Source organism: Bufo bufo, chromosome 6 (genome assembly GCF_905171765.1).
Source record: "Bufo bufo chromosome 6, aBufBuf1.1, whole genome shotgun sequence".
NCBI classification, from domain to species: Eukaryota; Metazoa; Chordata; class Amphibia; order Anura; family Bufonidae; genus Bufo; species Bufo bufo.
The window spans coordinates 347382887-347397179 of NC_053394.1; the positions used below are offsets into that span (position 1 = coordinate 347382887).

The 14293-nt window shown below is 42.6% G+C and overlaps 1 protein-coding gene across 2 annotated transcripts in view; it reads left to right on the top strand.

The window, feature by feature from the left end:
- LOC121006009 (protein-glutamine gamma-glutamyltransferase 5-like) overlaps positions 1-14293 on the top strand; it is a 48139-nt gene that overhangs the window by 15401 nt on the left and 18445 nt on the right. The window contains exons 1-6 of one of the 2 annotated variants that reach the window (XM_040438890.1): positions 2327-2462; positions 7370-7549; positions 7732-7974; positions 8878-8996; positions 10852-10980; positions 12477-12657. In XM_040438890.1, the coding sequence (XP_040294824.1) occupies positions 7842-7974; positions 8878-8996; positions 10852-10980; positions 12477-12657 (562 nt within the window). In that variant the 5' untranslated portion in view covers positions 2327-2462; positions 7370-7549; positions 7732-7841. Of the gene's footprint in view, positions 1-2326; positions 2463-7369; positions 7550-7731; positions 7975-8877; positions 8997-10851; positions 10981-12476; positions 12658-14293 lie in introns of those variants that run through there. The other variant, XM_040438888.1, reaches the window with a different exon arrangement.

Consider the following 14293-nt stretch of genomic DNA (forward strand, 5'->3'; position numbering starts at 1 on the left):
TCCAATCCGATGGTATATTTTAACTTGAAGCGTCCCCATCACCATGGGAACGCCTCTATGTTAGAATATACTGTCGGATATGAGTTAGATCGTGAAACCTCATTTCCGACAGTATATTCTAACATAGAGGCGTTCCCATGGTGATGGGGACGCTTCTAGTTAGAATATACTACAAACTGTGTACATGACTGCCCCCTGCTGCCTAGCAGCATCCGATCTCTTACAGGGGGCCGTGATCAGCACAATTAACCCCTCAGGTGCCGCACCTGAAGGGGTTAATTGTACTATCATATCCCCCTGTAAGAGATCAGGGCTGCCAGGCAGCAGGGGGAAGACCCCCCCCCCTCCCCAGTTTGAATATCATTGGTGGCCAGTGCGCCCCCCCCCCCTTCCTCCCTCTATTGTAATAATTCGTTGGTGGCACAGTGTGCCCCCCCCCACCCCCCCTTCCTCCCTCTGTTGAAATAAATCGTTGGTGGCACAGTGTGCGCCCCCCCCCTTCCTCCCTCTGGGGCTCCGATCGGTAACCATGGCAACCAGGACGCTACTACAGTCCTGGTTGCCATGGTTACTTAGCAATAGTACAATAGTAGAAGATTTATACTTACCTGCTGCTGCGATGTTCGTGTCCGGCCGGGAGCTCCACCTACTGGTAAGTGACAGCCTCAGGTCTGTGCGGCGCATTGCTAAATGAACTGTCACTTATAAGTATGAATCTTTTACTATTGTACTATTGCTAGTAACCCGCTGCCACCAATGATCGGGGGGGGGGGGGGAGATGGGAGGCCGCACACTGGCCACCAATGTTGTTAATGCTATAGAGGGAGGGGGGGCCGATGGGGGGCGCACACTGTGCCACCAACGATTTATTACAATAGAGGGAGGAAGGGGGGGGGGCGCACACTGTGCCACCAACGAATAATTACAATAGGGGGGGGGGGCCGCACTGGCCATCAATGATATTCAAACTGGGGAGGGGGGGGTCTGCCCCCTGCTGCCTGGCAGCCCTGATCTCTTACAGGGGGATATGATAGTACAATTAACCCTTTCAGGTGCCGCACCTGAAGGGGTTAATTGTGCTGATCACGGCCCCCTGTAAGAGATCGGGTGCTGCCAGGCAGCAGGGGGCAGTCTTGTACACAGTTTGTAGTGTATTCTAACTAGAAGCGTCCCCATCACCATGGGAACGCTTCTGTGTTAGAATATACTGTCGGTTCTGAGTTTTCACGAAGTGAAAACTCAGCTTTGAAAAAGCTTTATGCAGACGGATCTTCGGATCCGTCTGTATAAAAACTAACCTACGGCCACGGATCACGGACACGGATGCCAATCTTGTGTGCATCCGTGTTCTTTCACGGACCCATTGACTTGAATGGGTCCGTGAACCGTTGGCCGTGAAAAAAATAGGACAGGTCATATTTTTTTCACGGCCAGGAAACACGGATCACGGATGCGGCTGCAAAACGGTGCATTTTCCGTTTTTTCCACGGACCCATTGAAAGTCAATGGGTCCGCGAAAAAAAACCGAAAAACGGCACAACGGCCACGGGTGCACACAACGGTCGTGTGCAGGAGGCCTAACAGTTGGGAAGCCCAGGAGCCCATGTTTAAGACAGGGTGCTATAATATCCAGTGTGCTCACATTTGAGCACCATTTTATATTTAATCTGCAGAGAGAGTTGTCATTTTAGAAATACATTGCATACTTTATCCTGTAGTGATCACGAGTTCGCATTATAGACCAAAGCTGTAGTCAGATTTCTACTGGTGGGTATGGGAAACAGTCAACAACCCTATCGACAAACACACCACTTATAGTTTAGCTGAGCTCCCATAATACTGTTGGATTGTTCATTTTTTCTGCATCAGATTACTGTTCACTGCCTGGTGCAAAAACTACACATAAGAACAAGTTCTTCACAGACAATGAACACACAAGGAATGCTTGATGATTTCAGCTCTGAATAGATGTGAATGCAGCACTAGGCTAAAATATGGGTTGTAAGTAAAATCAGTACAAGATGAGTAATATAAGCTGCAAATCTTGAATGATTTTTGTTTCATACATATATATGAGAATAAGATTTGACTTGTGATGCGGATTCCACACCTCCATTTTCAGCACATTAATACAAGTGTGTGAACATACCCTTATAGTACAGCAAATATCCTCCACATGCCGCTTACAAAAATCCAAAAGGAAGCTTTTAAATCTGCAAGATGTAATATGTTTATACTGTGGATTTCCATCACAAATTTCACCCTTTACATTTGCGAGGCGGAAATCCGAGTCAAATCCACAGGAAAATCTGCATGTAACTCATTTTGACTGTGGATTTTCTGGTGCATTGTGGACTTTCCCTGAAGGTTTCTATAGTGGTCAGGCAAGGATGAACTTCAAGATCACCACATTATAAACCCAAGTTAACAAGATACAAAATGGCGGGAAAGCAACACTAACAGTAATAGCGAGTCTTTAGATATATTTTACCCTGTAAAATGTTGATGTCTATACAAGCTAAGGCTACTTTCACACCTGCGTTAGGTGCGGATCCGTCTGGTATCTGCACAGACGGATCCGCACCTATAATGCAAACGATTGTATCCGTTCAGAACAGATCCGTTTGCATTATGAAGAACAAAGTTCTTCATAATGCAAGCAGCATTTTGGTGTCCGCATCCAGAGCGGAATGGAGGCGGAACGGAGCCAAACTGATGCATTCTGAACGGATCCTAAATTATCCATTCAGAATGCATTGGGGCTGAACTGATCCGTTTTGAACCGTTTGTGAGATCCTTGAAACCGATCTCACAAACAGAATTCAAAACGCCAGTGTGAAAGTAGCCTAAATCTCATAAATCTCACAGAATGAAAGATCCTCCTGGAGAAATATTTAACCATATACCTGCTGAATACTGTATGCTCCATGTACAGTAATTACCTCATAATTATATGTCTTGCCCAAAGGTTTACAAGCTGCTAGGATGTCTTGTGGCACAGCTCAGAACCCTGTTATATAATATACAGTTGTGTTCAAAATAATAGCAGTCAGGTAGACATCACTAACATCACTAACCTGATCAATCACTGTTTTGGGTAGAAATGATATTTCTACATGGCAAATAATTTACTAGCAGGTGTAGTAGAGTAATAGAAACCCAACAGTCATGACATGCATGCTGCTGATTCTCTGTTATTCAATCACTTATTGAAAGGGGCATGTTCAAAATAATAGCAGTGTGGAGTTCAAGTAGTGAGATCATTTATCCTTTGAAAAACAGGTGGCAATTATTGCCTTATTTAAGGAAGGAAGGCAGCAAATGTTGTACATGCTGGTAACAGTGCATTTCTGTCTGAAATTCTGAGGAATATGGGTCGTTCCAGACATTGTTCAGAAGAACAGCGTACCTTGATTAAAAAGTTGATTGAACATATAAAGAGGTGCAGAAAATGAGAGGCTGCTCAGCTAAAATGATCGCAAATGCTTTAAAATGGCAACCAAAACCTGAAAGATGTGGAAGAAAGCTAAAAACTACCATTCGAATGGATAGAAGAATAGCTAAAATGGCAAGGACTCAGCCAACAATCAGCTCCAGGAAGATCAAAGAAGGTCTAAAGTTACCTGTGAGTACTGTTACAATTAGAAGACGCCTATGTGAAGCCAAGCTATCTGCAAGAAGCCCCCCAAAGTCCCACTGTTGAAAAAAAGACATGTGCTGAAGAGGTTACAATTTGCCAAAGAGCACATTGACGGCCTAAAGAGACATATTGTGGACTGATGAAAGTAAGATTGTTCTTTTTGGGTCTAGTGGCCGGAGACAGTTTGTCAGATGACCCCGAAACACTAAATTCAAACCACAGTACACTGTGAAGACAGTGAAGCATGGTGGACAAGCATCATGATATGGGGATGTTTCTCATACTACGGTGTTGGGCCTATTTATCGCATACCAGGGATCATGGATCAGTTTGAATACATCAGAATACTTGAAGAGGTCATGCTGCCTTATGCTAAAGAGGAAATGCCCTTGAAATGGGTGTTCCAACAAGACAACGACCCCAAACACACTAGTAAACGTGCAACATCTTGGTTCCAGACCAACAAGATTGACGTTATGGAGTGGTCAGCCCAATCCCCGGATCTTAATCCAATAAAAAACTTGTGGGGTGACATAAAAAATGCAGTTTCTGAGGCAAAAGCAAGAAATAGAGAAGAACTGTGGAATGTAGTCCAATCATCCTGGGCTGGAATACCTGTTCACAGGTGCCAGAAGTTGGTTGACTCCGAGCAACACAGATGTCCAGCAGTTCTCAGAAACAGCGGTTATACAACTAAATATTAGTTAAAGGGTTTCTGTCACCCCACAAAACTCTTTTTTTTTTTTGGGATAGTTAGATTCCTTATAGGGCGATATAGGAGAATATAATAGTCTTACTTACTTTCATGCGGCCGATTCTTTATAAAACGAAGTTTTATAATATGTAAATGAGGGCTCTACCAGCAAGTAGGGCGTCTACTTGCTGGTAGCCGCAGCAGCAATCCGCCCCCTCGCCGTGTTGATTGACAGGGCCAGCCGTGATCTCATCCTCCGGCCGGCCCTGTCAGTAATACAAAAATCGCGCACCTCTGGTCATTCGGCGCAGGCGCTCTGAGATGAGGAGGCTCGTCTCCTCAGTGCGCCTGCGCCGATGACATCACCGAAAGAGAAGACGTCATCGGCGCAGGCGCACTGAGGGAGTGCTGAGGAGACGAGCCTCCTCATCTCAGAGCGCCTGCGCCGAATGACCAGAGGCGCGCGATTTTTGAATTACTGACAGGGCCGGCCGGAGGAGGAGATCACGGCTGGCCCTGTCAATCAACACGGCGAGGGGGCGGATTGCTGCTGCGGCTACCAGCAAGTAGACGCCCTACTTGCTGGTAGAGCCCTCATTTACATATTATAAAACTTCGTTTTATAAAGAATCGGCCGCATGAAAGTAAGTAAGAGCATTATATTCTCCTATATCGCCCTATAAGGAATCTAGCTATCCCAAAAAAAAAATATGAGTTTTGTGGGGTGACAGAAACCCTTTAAGTGATTCAAAGGAAAGCAAAATCTTCAAACATGTTTTAGTTTATATAGTGATTGTTTGAGTTTGTAAAGAAGAATACAAACACTGCTATTTTTTTGAACAGTCTAATATTCACTTTTCTTCATTTTTTTAGAGGAACAACACACATTTGATATATTTTTCTTCATGTTTTGATTTGGAATAGAATGTGTAGTGTTCCCAATGCATTTGTGTGTATGGGAAAAAAAAGCTATTAGAAGGATTTTGAGCTTTAGTAACTTTTTTAAACACACTGCTATTATTTTGAACACAACTGTACCATTGTTCTTAATTGGGGTGTTGGGTATTTTAACTATTTTATAGCCTGTAGCCTCCTTTTCATAATTTCCATTTGGTCTATGACAAGACATGAAGAATAAAATAATACAAAGAGTTATAATAAACTTATTACATATATAGTAGACATTGTTCATTGGTCTCTAGTACTGGAGGCCATTCATGAACATTAATAAAGGTGTACATACTGTAGAGTTGAAGGGGTTGCTGAAAATGAAACTGTTACCCATGTTCTTGGATCTGGTTCATGCCCCCACAGCCAAGGACAGGAGGGTCAAATATTTGCTCTCCCATATTATTCCCAAAAAGGTTAGAAAGGATCCATCACCCTTGAAGTATTTTTGCTCTCCTTCATTGGCCAACACTGTGGTGCTTATGAAGTGTGGTAGTCCTGAACTGGAGTGAAGTTATTGTGAGTTGGGCCCCTATCGCCAATGGTTCCATGCAATCTTAAGGCTTCTTCTATAGTTTGTATACACATGGTCATAAATGGTAAGATATGTTTTAGGTGAGTGTCTGTAATTGTTTGGGCTGGTGCTTTCATTTTTCAGAAAGTCTGCATGAATGTATCAATAATATAATACCAGCACTTCTCAACCCAGTAACTTTTTTATATTGAATTTTTATAAGAAAGTTGGAGGACCATAGGATTGAGTTGGAGTTGTGGGGTTTCTTAAGTATAAGATGTGTTTTAGAGTCCATTTTTAGCATTTTCAAAAGGGATATTGCCACCTTAGGGATTTATGAAATATCCACAGATTATGCTATAAATGTCCCAACTCTCACCTTTCGTGACTGGGGCTCAAATGCTCTACATTCACCAATTCCCAGCTCCATATTATATTTTAAAAGGGGTTTCCCAGGCTCCTGATATTGATGACTTATCCACAAGATAGGTCATTAATATCCGAATGGAATGGTGAGGGTCTAATATTCAACACCTCCACTAATCAGCTGTTCCCTGCAGACTCCAGTGCCGGAACGATCACCGTGAATGGAGCAAGAATAACACCTCCATTCAAAGTGTTAAAGAGGACCTTTCGGTCCAAACATTGTGAACTAAGTATCATGACATACAGTATACAGCGGCGCCCAGGGATCTCACTGCACTTGCTATTATCCCTGGGCGCCGCTCCGTTCTCCCGTTATGTCCTCCGGTATGTGCTCCGTTCTCCCGTTATGTCCTCCGGTATGTTCGGGAAATTGGTTATAGTAGGCGGAGACTTAGGGGACTTGGTTATAGTAGGCGGAGTCTGCCCTTGTTCTGCTGGGGGTTTTTTCTCCCAGGCTGTGAGCTCTGCGATGCGATTGGCCAGCGCTACAGCCTAGGAGAAGGAGACGCCCAGCAGAACAAGGGCAGTCTCCGCCTACTATAACCAAGTCCCCGAACATGCCGGAGGACATAACGGGAGAACGGAGAGGCGCCCAGGGATAATAGTAAGTGCAGTGAGATAAGTGCTGTATATGTCATTATACTTACTTAGTTCACAATGTTTGGACCGATGAAAGGTCCTCTTTAAGTAAATGAGAAGAGCTGCAGTACCCCAGAATGGCCACTACACTTTGAATGGAGCTGTTCTTCCTGTTGAACTGCTAGTTTCAGTGCCCGAGTCTGCAAGGAACAGCTGATCTGTGGTGGTGCAGTGTGTTGGACCCCCACTAATCCAATATTAATGACCTATACTGAGGATAGGTCATCAATATCAGGAGCCTGGAAAACCCCTTAAATCTAAAAGTGCAACCATCTGTTTTGAAGACCATGGAAGTTACAGAAACTGCTGAACACTGCTTCTATAAATGCCTACAACTGGTTTCAACAACTTCACTGATGGTTCTATAATTCTGGATCCATTTACCTGAGAAGAAGACATACATTTTAATATTAGTTTAGTTTCACCTCAGAGCTGTCTATTTGAGAGTGTCTGACATAATATACATGCATAACATTAATGTGAAATTTGTATTTAATTTTTTCTGTAGCTCTTGAAATTGCCTACTGCGATTTGCAGAGGCAGAAAAATAACGCTTTGCATCACACCGAGGAAATAAGCGACAAACGTCTCATCGTTCGGAGAGGACAGCCATTTTTAATCGGCTTACAATTCAAAGAAAGGGCATATCAAGAAGGGAAAGATAACATCATCTTCTCAGTGGAAACCGGCAAGTAACCGAAGCTTGACCTGTAGGAAGTAATGAATGATCCACAGAATAAACATTACTATGAAAACAAAGCCTCCGCATGACAAATAAAAGATTAATGTGACACCTTTGAGCTGTCTTTGAATGTGGACGATCCTTTGTTCTTTCCTAATACGTTTTATCCACCTGCTTTGTATTAACAGGTCCATGGCCGGATGATACTTCTGGAACTAAAGCAATATTCACCTTAAGAAAGGCTTTAGTAAGAAGGGCATGGGGTGCAGCAGTGGAAAGCAACGGACCCAACTCCCTGATGGTGGTCATCATGCCATCTTCCAATGCTATAATCGGGCAATATACTCTAAAGGTTCAAATTGCCAAGGGAAGCACAGCCACCACCTATAAGCTGGGGACATTTGTGTTACTATTCAATCCATGGTGTGCAGGTATGGTAAATGAGGAGTATAGAGGTTATATGACAATTTTCCAGAAACAGTATTCCTCTTCTCTCTGGCCAGTGTCTGGTATTGCAACTCAGCCCCATTTACTTGAGCTGTAGCCATAAACCATAGTTATGCAGTTTGCCCTTAAAGGCACACTTCTTTCAGAAAGGGGTGTTTTTTTTTAACATGTTTTTTCTTTTTCATTTTGGCAGTACTGTGCCATTGGAAATTAGATACAAAATACTATCCTTCTGTAGCAGTCATCACAAATGATACGATTTTCTATATAGACAGATAATCTATTGCCATTTAGGGAAATATGTTATCTGAAGGGTAATCCTTGTGATAATGGTAGGTGTAAAGTTGAGATAATAGTACGACAGCTCTGTTTTTGACCTAAAAAAATATGGCGTTTGGCCACAGAAGAGCCACATATACTAGTGTACTGTGTGATGCTTTGAGTTACCACAGGGGGACTCTCTCTGGCCACAGTGAATGGTCTGACTGAGAAAGTTAAGCAAGGCTGTTTGCTGTGCTTACAGTCTAAACAAAGAGGAAGTAAAGAACCAGGACAGGAAGTAGAATATATGGAGTGAAAAAAAAATTGTATCCAGAATACCAACCACCCGTTTTGTAAAAAATACATAGAATATTCACATGTAGGCTGTTATAGGTGAATTATATTAATATAGGTGAAAAAAGTGCTGTAAGTGTCTCCTAGATAAAGCAGCCACAGATTTATATATTGTGTAGGAGCTGTGATTTCCAAAGGACTGCGTTTAAAATGGCGTTCTAACACGATGAGAAAGTTCTAGTGAACAGGATTAGCCTTGCTCAGGTTTATTGCCAAACAGTTGTGATATGCATTACGTATTTGCCTGTTAATATCGTGCCTGAACTTGACAGATGATGATGTGTTTCTGGATAATGAACCCAAGCGACAAGAGTATGTTATGAACGACTATGGATATGTGTACCAGGGCAACCAGAACTGGATTTCTCCCCGCCCATGGAACTTTGGACAGGTAATTCACACATTTACAATTTGAAAATGAATGGTAGATTATAATTAGTATACACTTAAAGGGAATGTGTTATCAGAAAATGACCCATTGTTTAAATCCCCTTTTTATGTTTAACATGTTTTTTTTTTTAAACATTTGATGGTTAGTTTAAATTTTCCATGTCAATATCTATATTTAAACAAAAAACATAAAATTCTGCAGTTTTTGCACTGACCACTAGGCCTAATAATTGGCACCACTTCTTGGTCTGTACAGATCACTTTACTGTAGTTATGTGCTTATCTGTCATTCTAATCCTGCCTGTAATGATATCACCTCTATGTATAGATAACACAGAATCCACCATTCACAATAGGTGATTGTCAAAGCTTATCTATTCTTTCCCTGTACAATGACCTCTGCACAGGTCACAAAACATGCCTAGAAAACTCTCCCATAGAAGTCAATACGGTCCCATCCTGACCACTGTGTCTATGGACCATGTGGGTGTCGTAAAGTCGTCTTAATGCTTTCTAAATGCTGTTAAGAACAGCTCAGGCAAGATAGCCGCCCCTGTAATCATGTTCAGGAAATGGAATTAATAAATCTATAATCTGAGAATAAAAACAGATTTTAACTATCAGATATACATTTTTGGTGACACATTTCTTATGGAAACTGAAAAAAGACTGATAAGTTTTAACGGCTAATATCATTGGGTATGGAAGCATTTAAAATCTATGGACACCTTTGGGGGGCATTCTTTAATTATTAGTTAATTCTACTTATTTTGGGTTACATATCATTTTGTCAATAGGTCTCTAGTTTCTATTTAAGAAATACGGATGCATTTCAGTATGTGTTCCGTTTTTTTTTGCGGACCCATTGACTTGAATGGAGCCACGGAACGTGATTTGCGGGCAATAATTGGACATGTTCTATCTTTGAATGGAAACGGAAAGCATACGGAGTACACGTATACGGAACGCAAAAAATGGCCCTTAAACGGGAAAAGAAACGGTTGTGTGAAAGAGGCCTTAGAATGATGTTTTTGCCTTATTAGTGTTACATTATTTATGTATGTTACTACAGAGTGGTGTTTTTAAAAAAATTATTTTTAGGATAAGCCCTTTAAAGGGATTTTGTCACCAGGATTAACGATATGTAGATATTTATATGTGCCCATTAGTCTTCATGCAGTGTTTACAATGATCCCACTGTTTATGCTCTGTGTGCTTTATATTCTTATAAAAAGTGATCTTATTCATATGTAAATCACCTCTGTCAGGAGCCCAAGAGGTTGTCCCATGATATGTTGGAGCCCAGCACCGCCCATTGATCTGGAGCCCAGCACCGCCTACTACTTAATTTATTCACTCCACTATCCCTGACGTCAGTTCTTCTCAGTGCCGTAATCTCGCGCAGGCGCAGTGGACACTGTAGTCTGCACCCGTGCGGACTACTGGCACCGGCTTCGACGAGTCAACTGCGCATGCGCCGGCTCCCTCTGCGCGAGATTACAGCACTGAGAAGAACTGACGTCAGGGATAGTGCAGTGAATAAATTAAGTAGTAGGCGGTGCTGGGCTCCGGACCCATGGACGGTGCTGGGCTCCAGGAGATCGTGGGACAACCCCTTGGGCTCCTGACAGAGGTGATTTACATATCAATAAGATCGTTTTTTATAAGAATCTAACACACACAGAGCATAAACAGAGAGATCATTGTAAACACTGCATGGAGACTAATGGGCACATGTAAATATCGCTATATCGTTAATCCTGGTGACAGAATCCTTTAAAGTTATTTTATGTTTATCATATCACATTGTCTAGGGAATGATTATAAATTAATATTACACTGAATTTTGATTGCAGTTTGAAGATGATATCATGGATATCAGTCTAAAGCTTCTTGACAAGAATCTGAATTACCTACAAGATGCATTTAAGGATTTAACTCAGAGAAACAGCCCTGTGTATGTAAGCAGAGTAGTGTGTGCAATGGTAAGTACAGAAGTAAAGTTTTGCTAAGAATGTAATCTTTTACTAAAACATATTACAATTAGAGATGAGCAAATTTCTTAAAAATTCGATTCGGCTTCTTCGACGAATTAAAAAAAAAAAAATTTGCTTTGTGGCGAATTACTTCGTCATAAAGTGCATTTTTTTGTAAGTAGCGGGTGTAATGACAGGGAGCTGTAATAGCGCCGCCCCCGGCATTGTGCCCCTCAGATTCCGCGTTCATACATGATCGCGCCATCTGAGTTTAAAAACTGTGTAAAATTAACAATAAAAAAAACAATTACATCAAACTTACCGCCTCCATTTGCTCACGACAGGCCGCCAGCCTCCATCTTGCTTGAAGATCTTAGCCGAAATCCCGTGCGGCGCGAGATTATGTCATCATGCCGGCTGGCATGGTGACATATGAAGTCATCACGCAAGCCGGTGTGATGATGTAATCTCGCGCCGCACAGGATTCCGGACGAGATCTTCAAGCAAGATGGAGGCTGGCGGCCTGTCGCGAGCAAATGGAGGCGGTAAGTTCGAATTTTTTTTTTATACTATTTCAGGATAAATCGATTCGCTGACACGAAGCACGAGGAAATTCGGCTTTGAGGCGAATCAAATTTATCCTGAAATTCAGATCGAATTCCACTTCGTGGGATTCGATTCGCTCATCTCTAATTACAATACATAAAGAGAGATCATTCACCACCATAAATCATTTCAGACTTCTCTAAGCTTTCTAAAAGTGATGAAGAACAAAATATCCTATAGTAAAACAATTAGTTCACATGAGTTTCATCTTAAACGGTCTTCAGAACTTAGTCCTGACTCCATTGATGAGTGATTGGTTCCAAAGTCATCTTCAAATAAGGTTGTCTTCTTCTGGACTTTTGATGACATTGTGTGTTAGGATTTCATTTATAGTGTCAGAGTTTGGGCCTACCACAAAATCATCTGGTACTCTGGTAGGCTAGTCCATCCTTGACCAGGGATTAGAGAACCCATAAGCCATCTTAAGGCTAGTTTTACACTAGCATTACGGAGATCCAGCAGGCTGTTCTGGACGGTGCCTGAATGCCCGCCGGCCCAATTAACTATAATGGGGATCGGCAAAGATCCAGCCGCAACCCTGCAAATATGTCGACAATCGGCGATACAAATACCGCTATGCATAGGGGGTTTTGTCCAGACATTTCTCAGCACTCTATGCCAGAACAGCCTCCGGAAGACTTGACCACTAGTGTGAAACTAGCCTTATTCCAAACTATCTGGATACTACAGTCCATCCATTCCATGTTTTACTTTGGTTGTCCTCCTTCTCTGCTCCTCCAATTCTGATGCTCAATTCTTTACACAATGTTCCATGTGTGGTCCAACTAGGGAACATCTGTATTATTTTATGGGGGGTTGAATATCACCTATTTTACCAATAATAAAAGACATTTCTGCAATCTGCTATTTTCAGTAACACTTGATTAATAATATCCTAGATCAACTCTAATGATGACGATAGTGGCGTCTTACAAGGAAACTGGAGTGGAGATTATAAAAAAGGAGTCTCTCCGTCTGCATGGAATGGGAGTACTGCTATTTTAAGAAAATGGTTTAAGAAGGATTGTGAACCTGTTAAATACGGCGAGTGCTGGGTCTTTGCCGCTGTGATGTGCACAGGTAAATGGATACTACTGTATGATGAGACATAAATATCATCTTCATGTGTCGAAATATGTGAGAAATCACAATGGATTTATTCATTGATGACAAGTACATAGGTTTGCAGATATACAATGCAATATGTGGCTCAATATAAGGGCATACAAAGAGGTAAGGGTATATCATATACCCTAAGGATTAAATGTCTGTATCTTACGTACAAATGCTACTGTTGACTTGCGCCTGCCCGTTGTGTACAATGCTATGGCGCTCAGTGGTCTCTTGCATCAGCAATCTTCTGCTGTCCAAGTAGGAAATATCTAGAGTACAGGCTTGGACTGGCCCACAGGGGAGGCGGGGGATTCCTCGGTGGGCCCCCAGTCTCCTGCGCCCGGAGTTAAGACGGAGGAGTAATTATTTCTCTTGTTTCTCACGGTAGGTGAGGGAAGGAAAGCAAACCAAACACAACAAAATTAAACAAAACAGAAGGCTAGGTCCCATAGCTAGGGAACAGGGAAAGGTCACCTCCTGACAATCCCTGAGCCTTTCCCTGACTGCTACTAACATGAACAAATCTCGATGGTAGATGGTAGAAGTGTTCATGCACACCAACCTAAGCCCTGCTGCAACTGACACAAACCCTCAGATAGGGAGCAGGCGAAAAGACAACCGGTTCCTTGCACAAGATGAGGGAACCAGCGTCTTCCTAAAGCCTAGCCAGTACAAACAACAGAAGAGAAGGAAGGAGGACTTAACTGAAGACGAACTGGGAGCAGGAGATCCACCAAACCCCAATAGAGAACTCCAGGAGAAACTATAAACCGCAAGGGCTAAAGTGAGAGGCAGGTATAAATAGCATCACTAACTAACTAATGAGTAGAACCTGTGAGGGGGTGGGATCCTGCCCAAAGCCACAACAAAGCAATTTGTCAGATAAATTCACGTGCAGCAAGTCTGACAGATCTTCTCAGATCACTCACAGGGCAGGGCGTGACACTAGGTGGCAGTATCGCACAGTGATGCAGTCTCCTACTGGTGTAAATTGTACAGGAGGCCCCGCAGTATCTTCTAAACTTCCTGGCTGCTGGCAGTGAAGAAGGAGAGAACATGTCTGGCCATCCTCCTGCCCTCCCTGCAGTCAGAAAACTGTGTTTGCTAGAGAAAAGGACTCCTCTGCAGTTCTGGGCTGATTTCTCAGGTGTGTGACAGTAGTGAGCTGTAAGCGGGAGTTAAGACGGAGGAGTAATTATTTCTCTTGTTTCTCACGGTAGGTGAGGGAAGGAAAGCAAACCAAACACAACAAAATTAAACAAAACAGAAGGCTAGGTCCCATAGCTAGGGAACAGGGAAAGGTCACCTCCTGACAATCCCTGAGCCTTTCCCTGACTGCTACTAACATGAACAAATCTCGATGGTAGATGGTAGAAGTGTTCATGCACACCAACCTAAGCCCTGCTGCAACTGACACAAACCCTCAGATAGGGAGCAGGCGAAAAGACAACCGGTTACTTGCACAAGATGAGGGAACCAGCGTCTTACTAAAGCCTAGCCAGTACAAACAACAGATGAGAAGGAAGGAGGACTTAACTGAAGACGAACTGGGAGCAGGAGATCCACCAAACACCAATAGAGAACTCCAGGAGAAACTATAAAC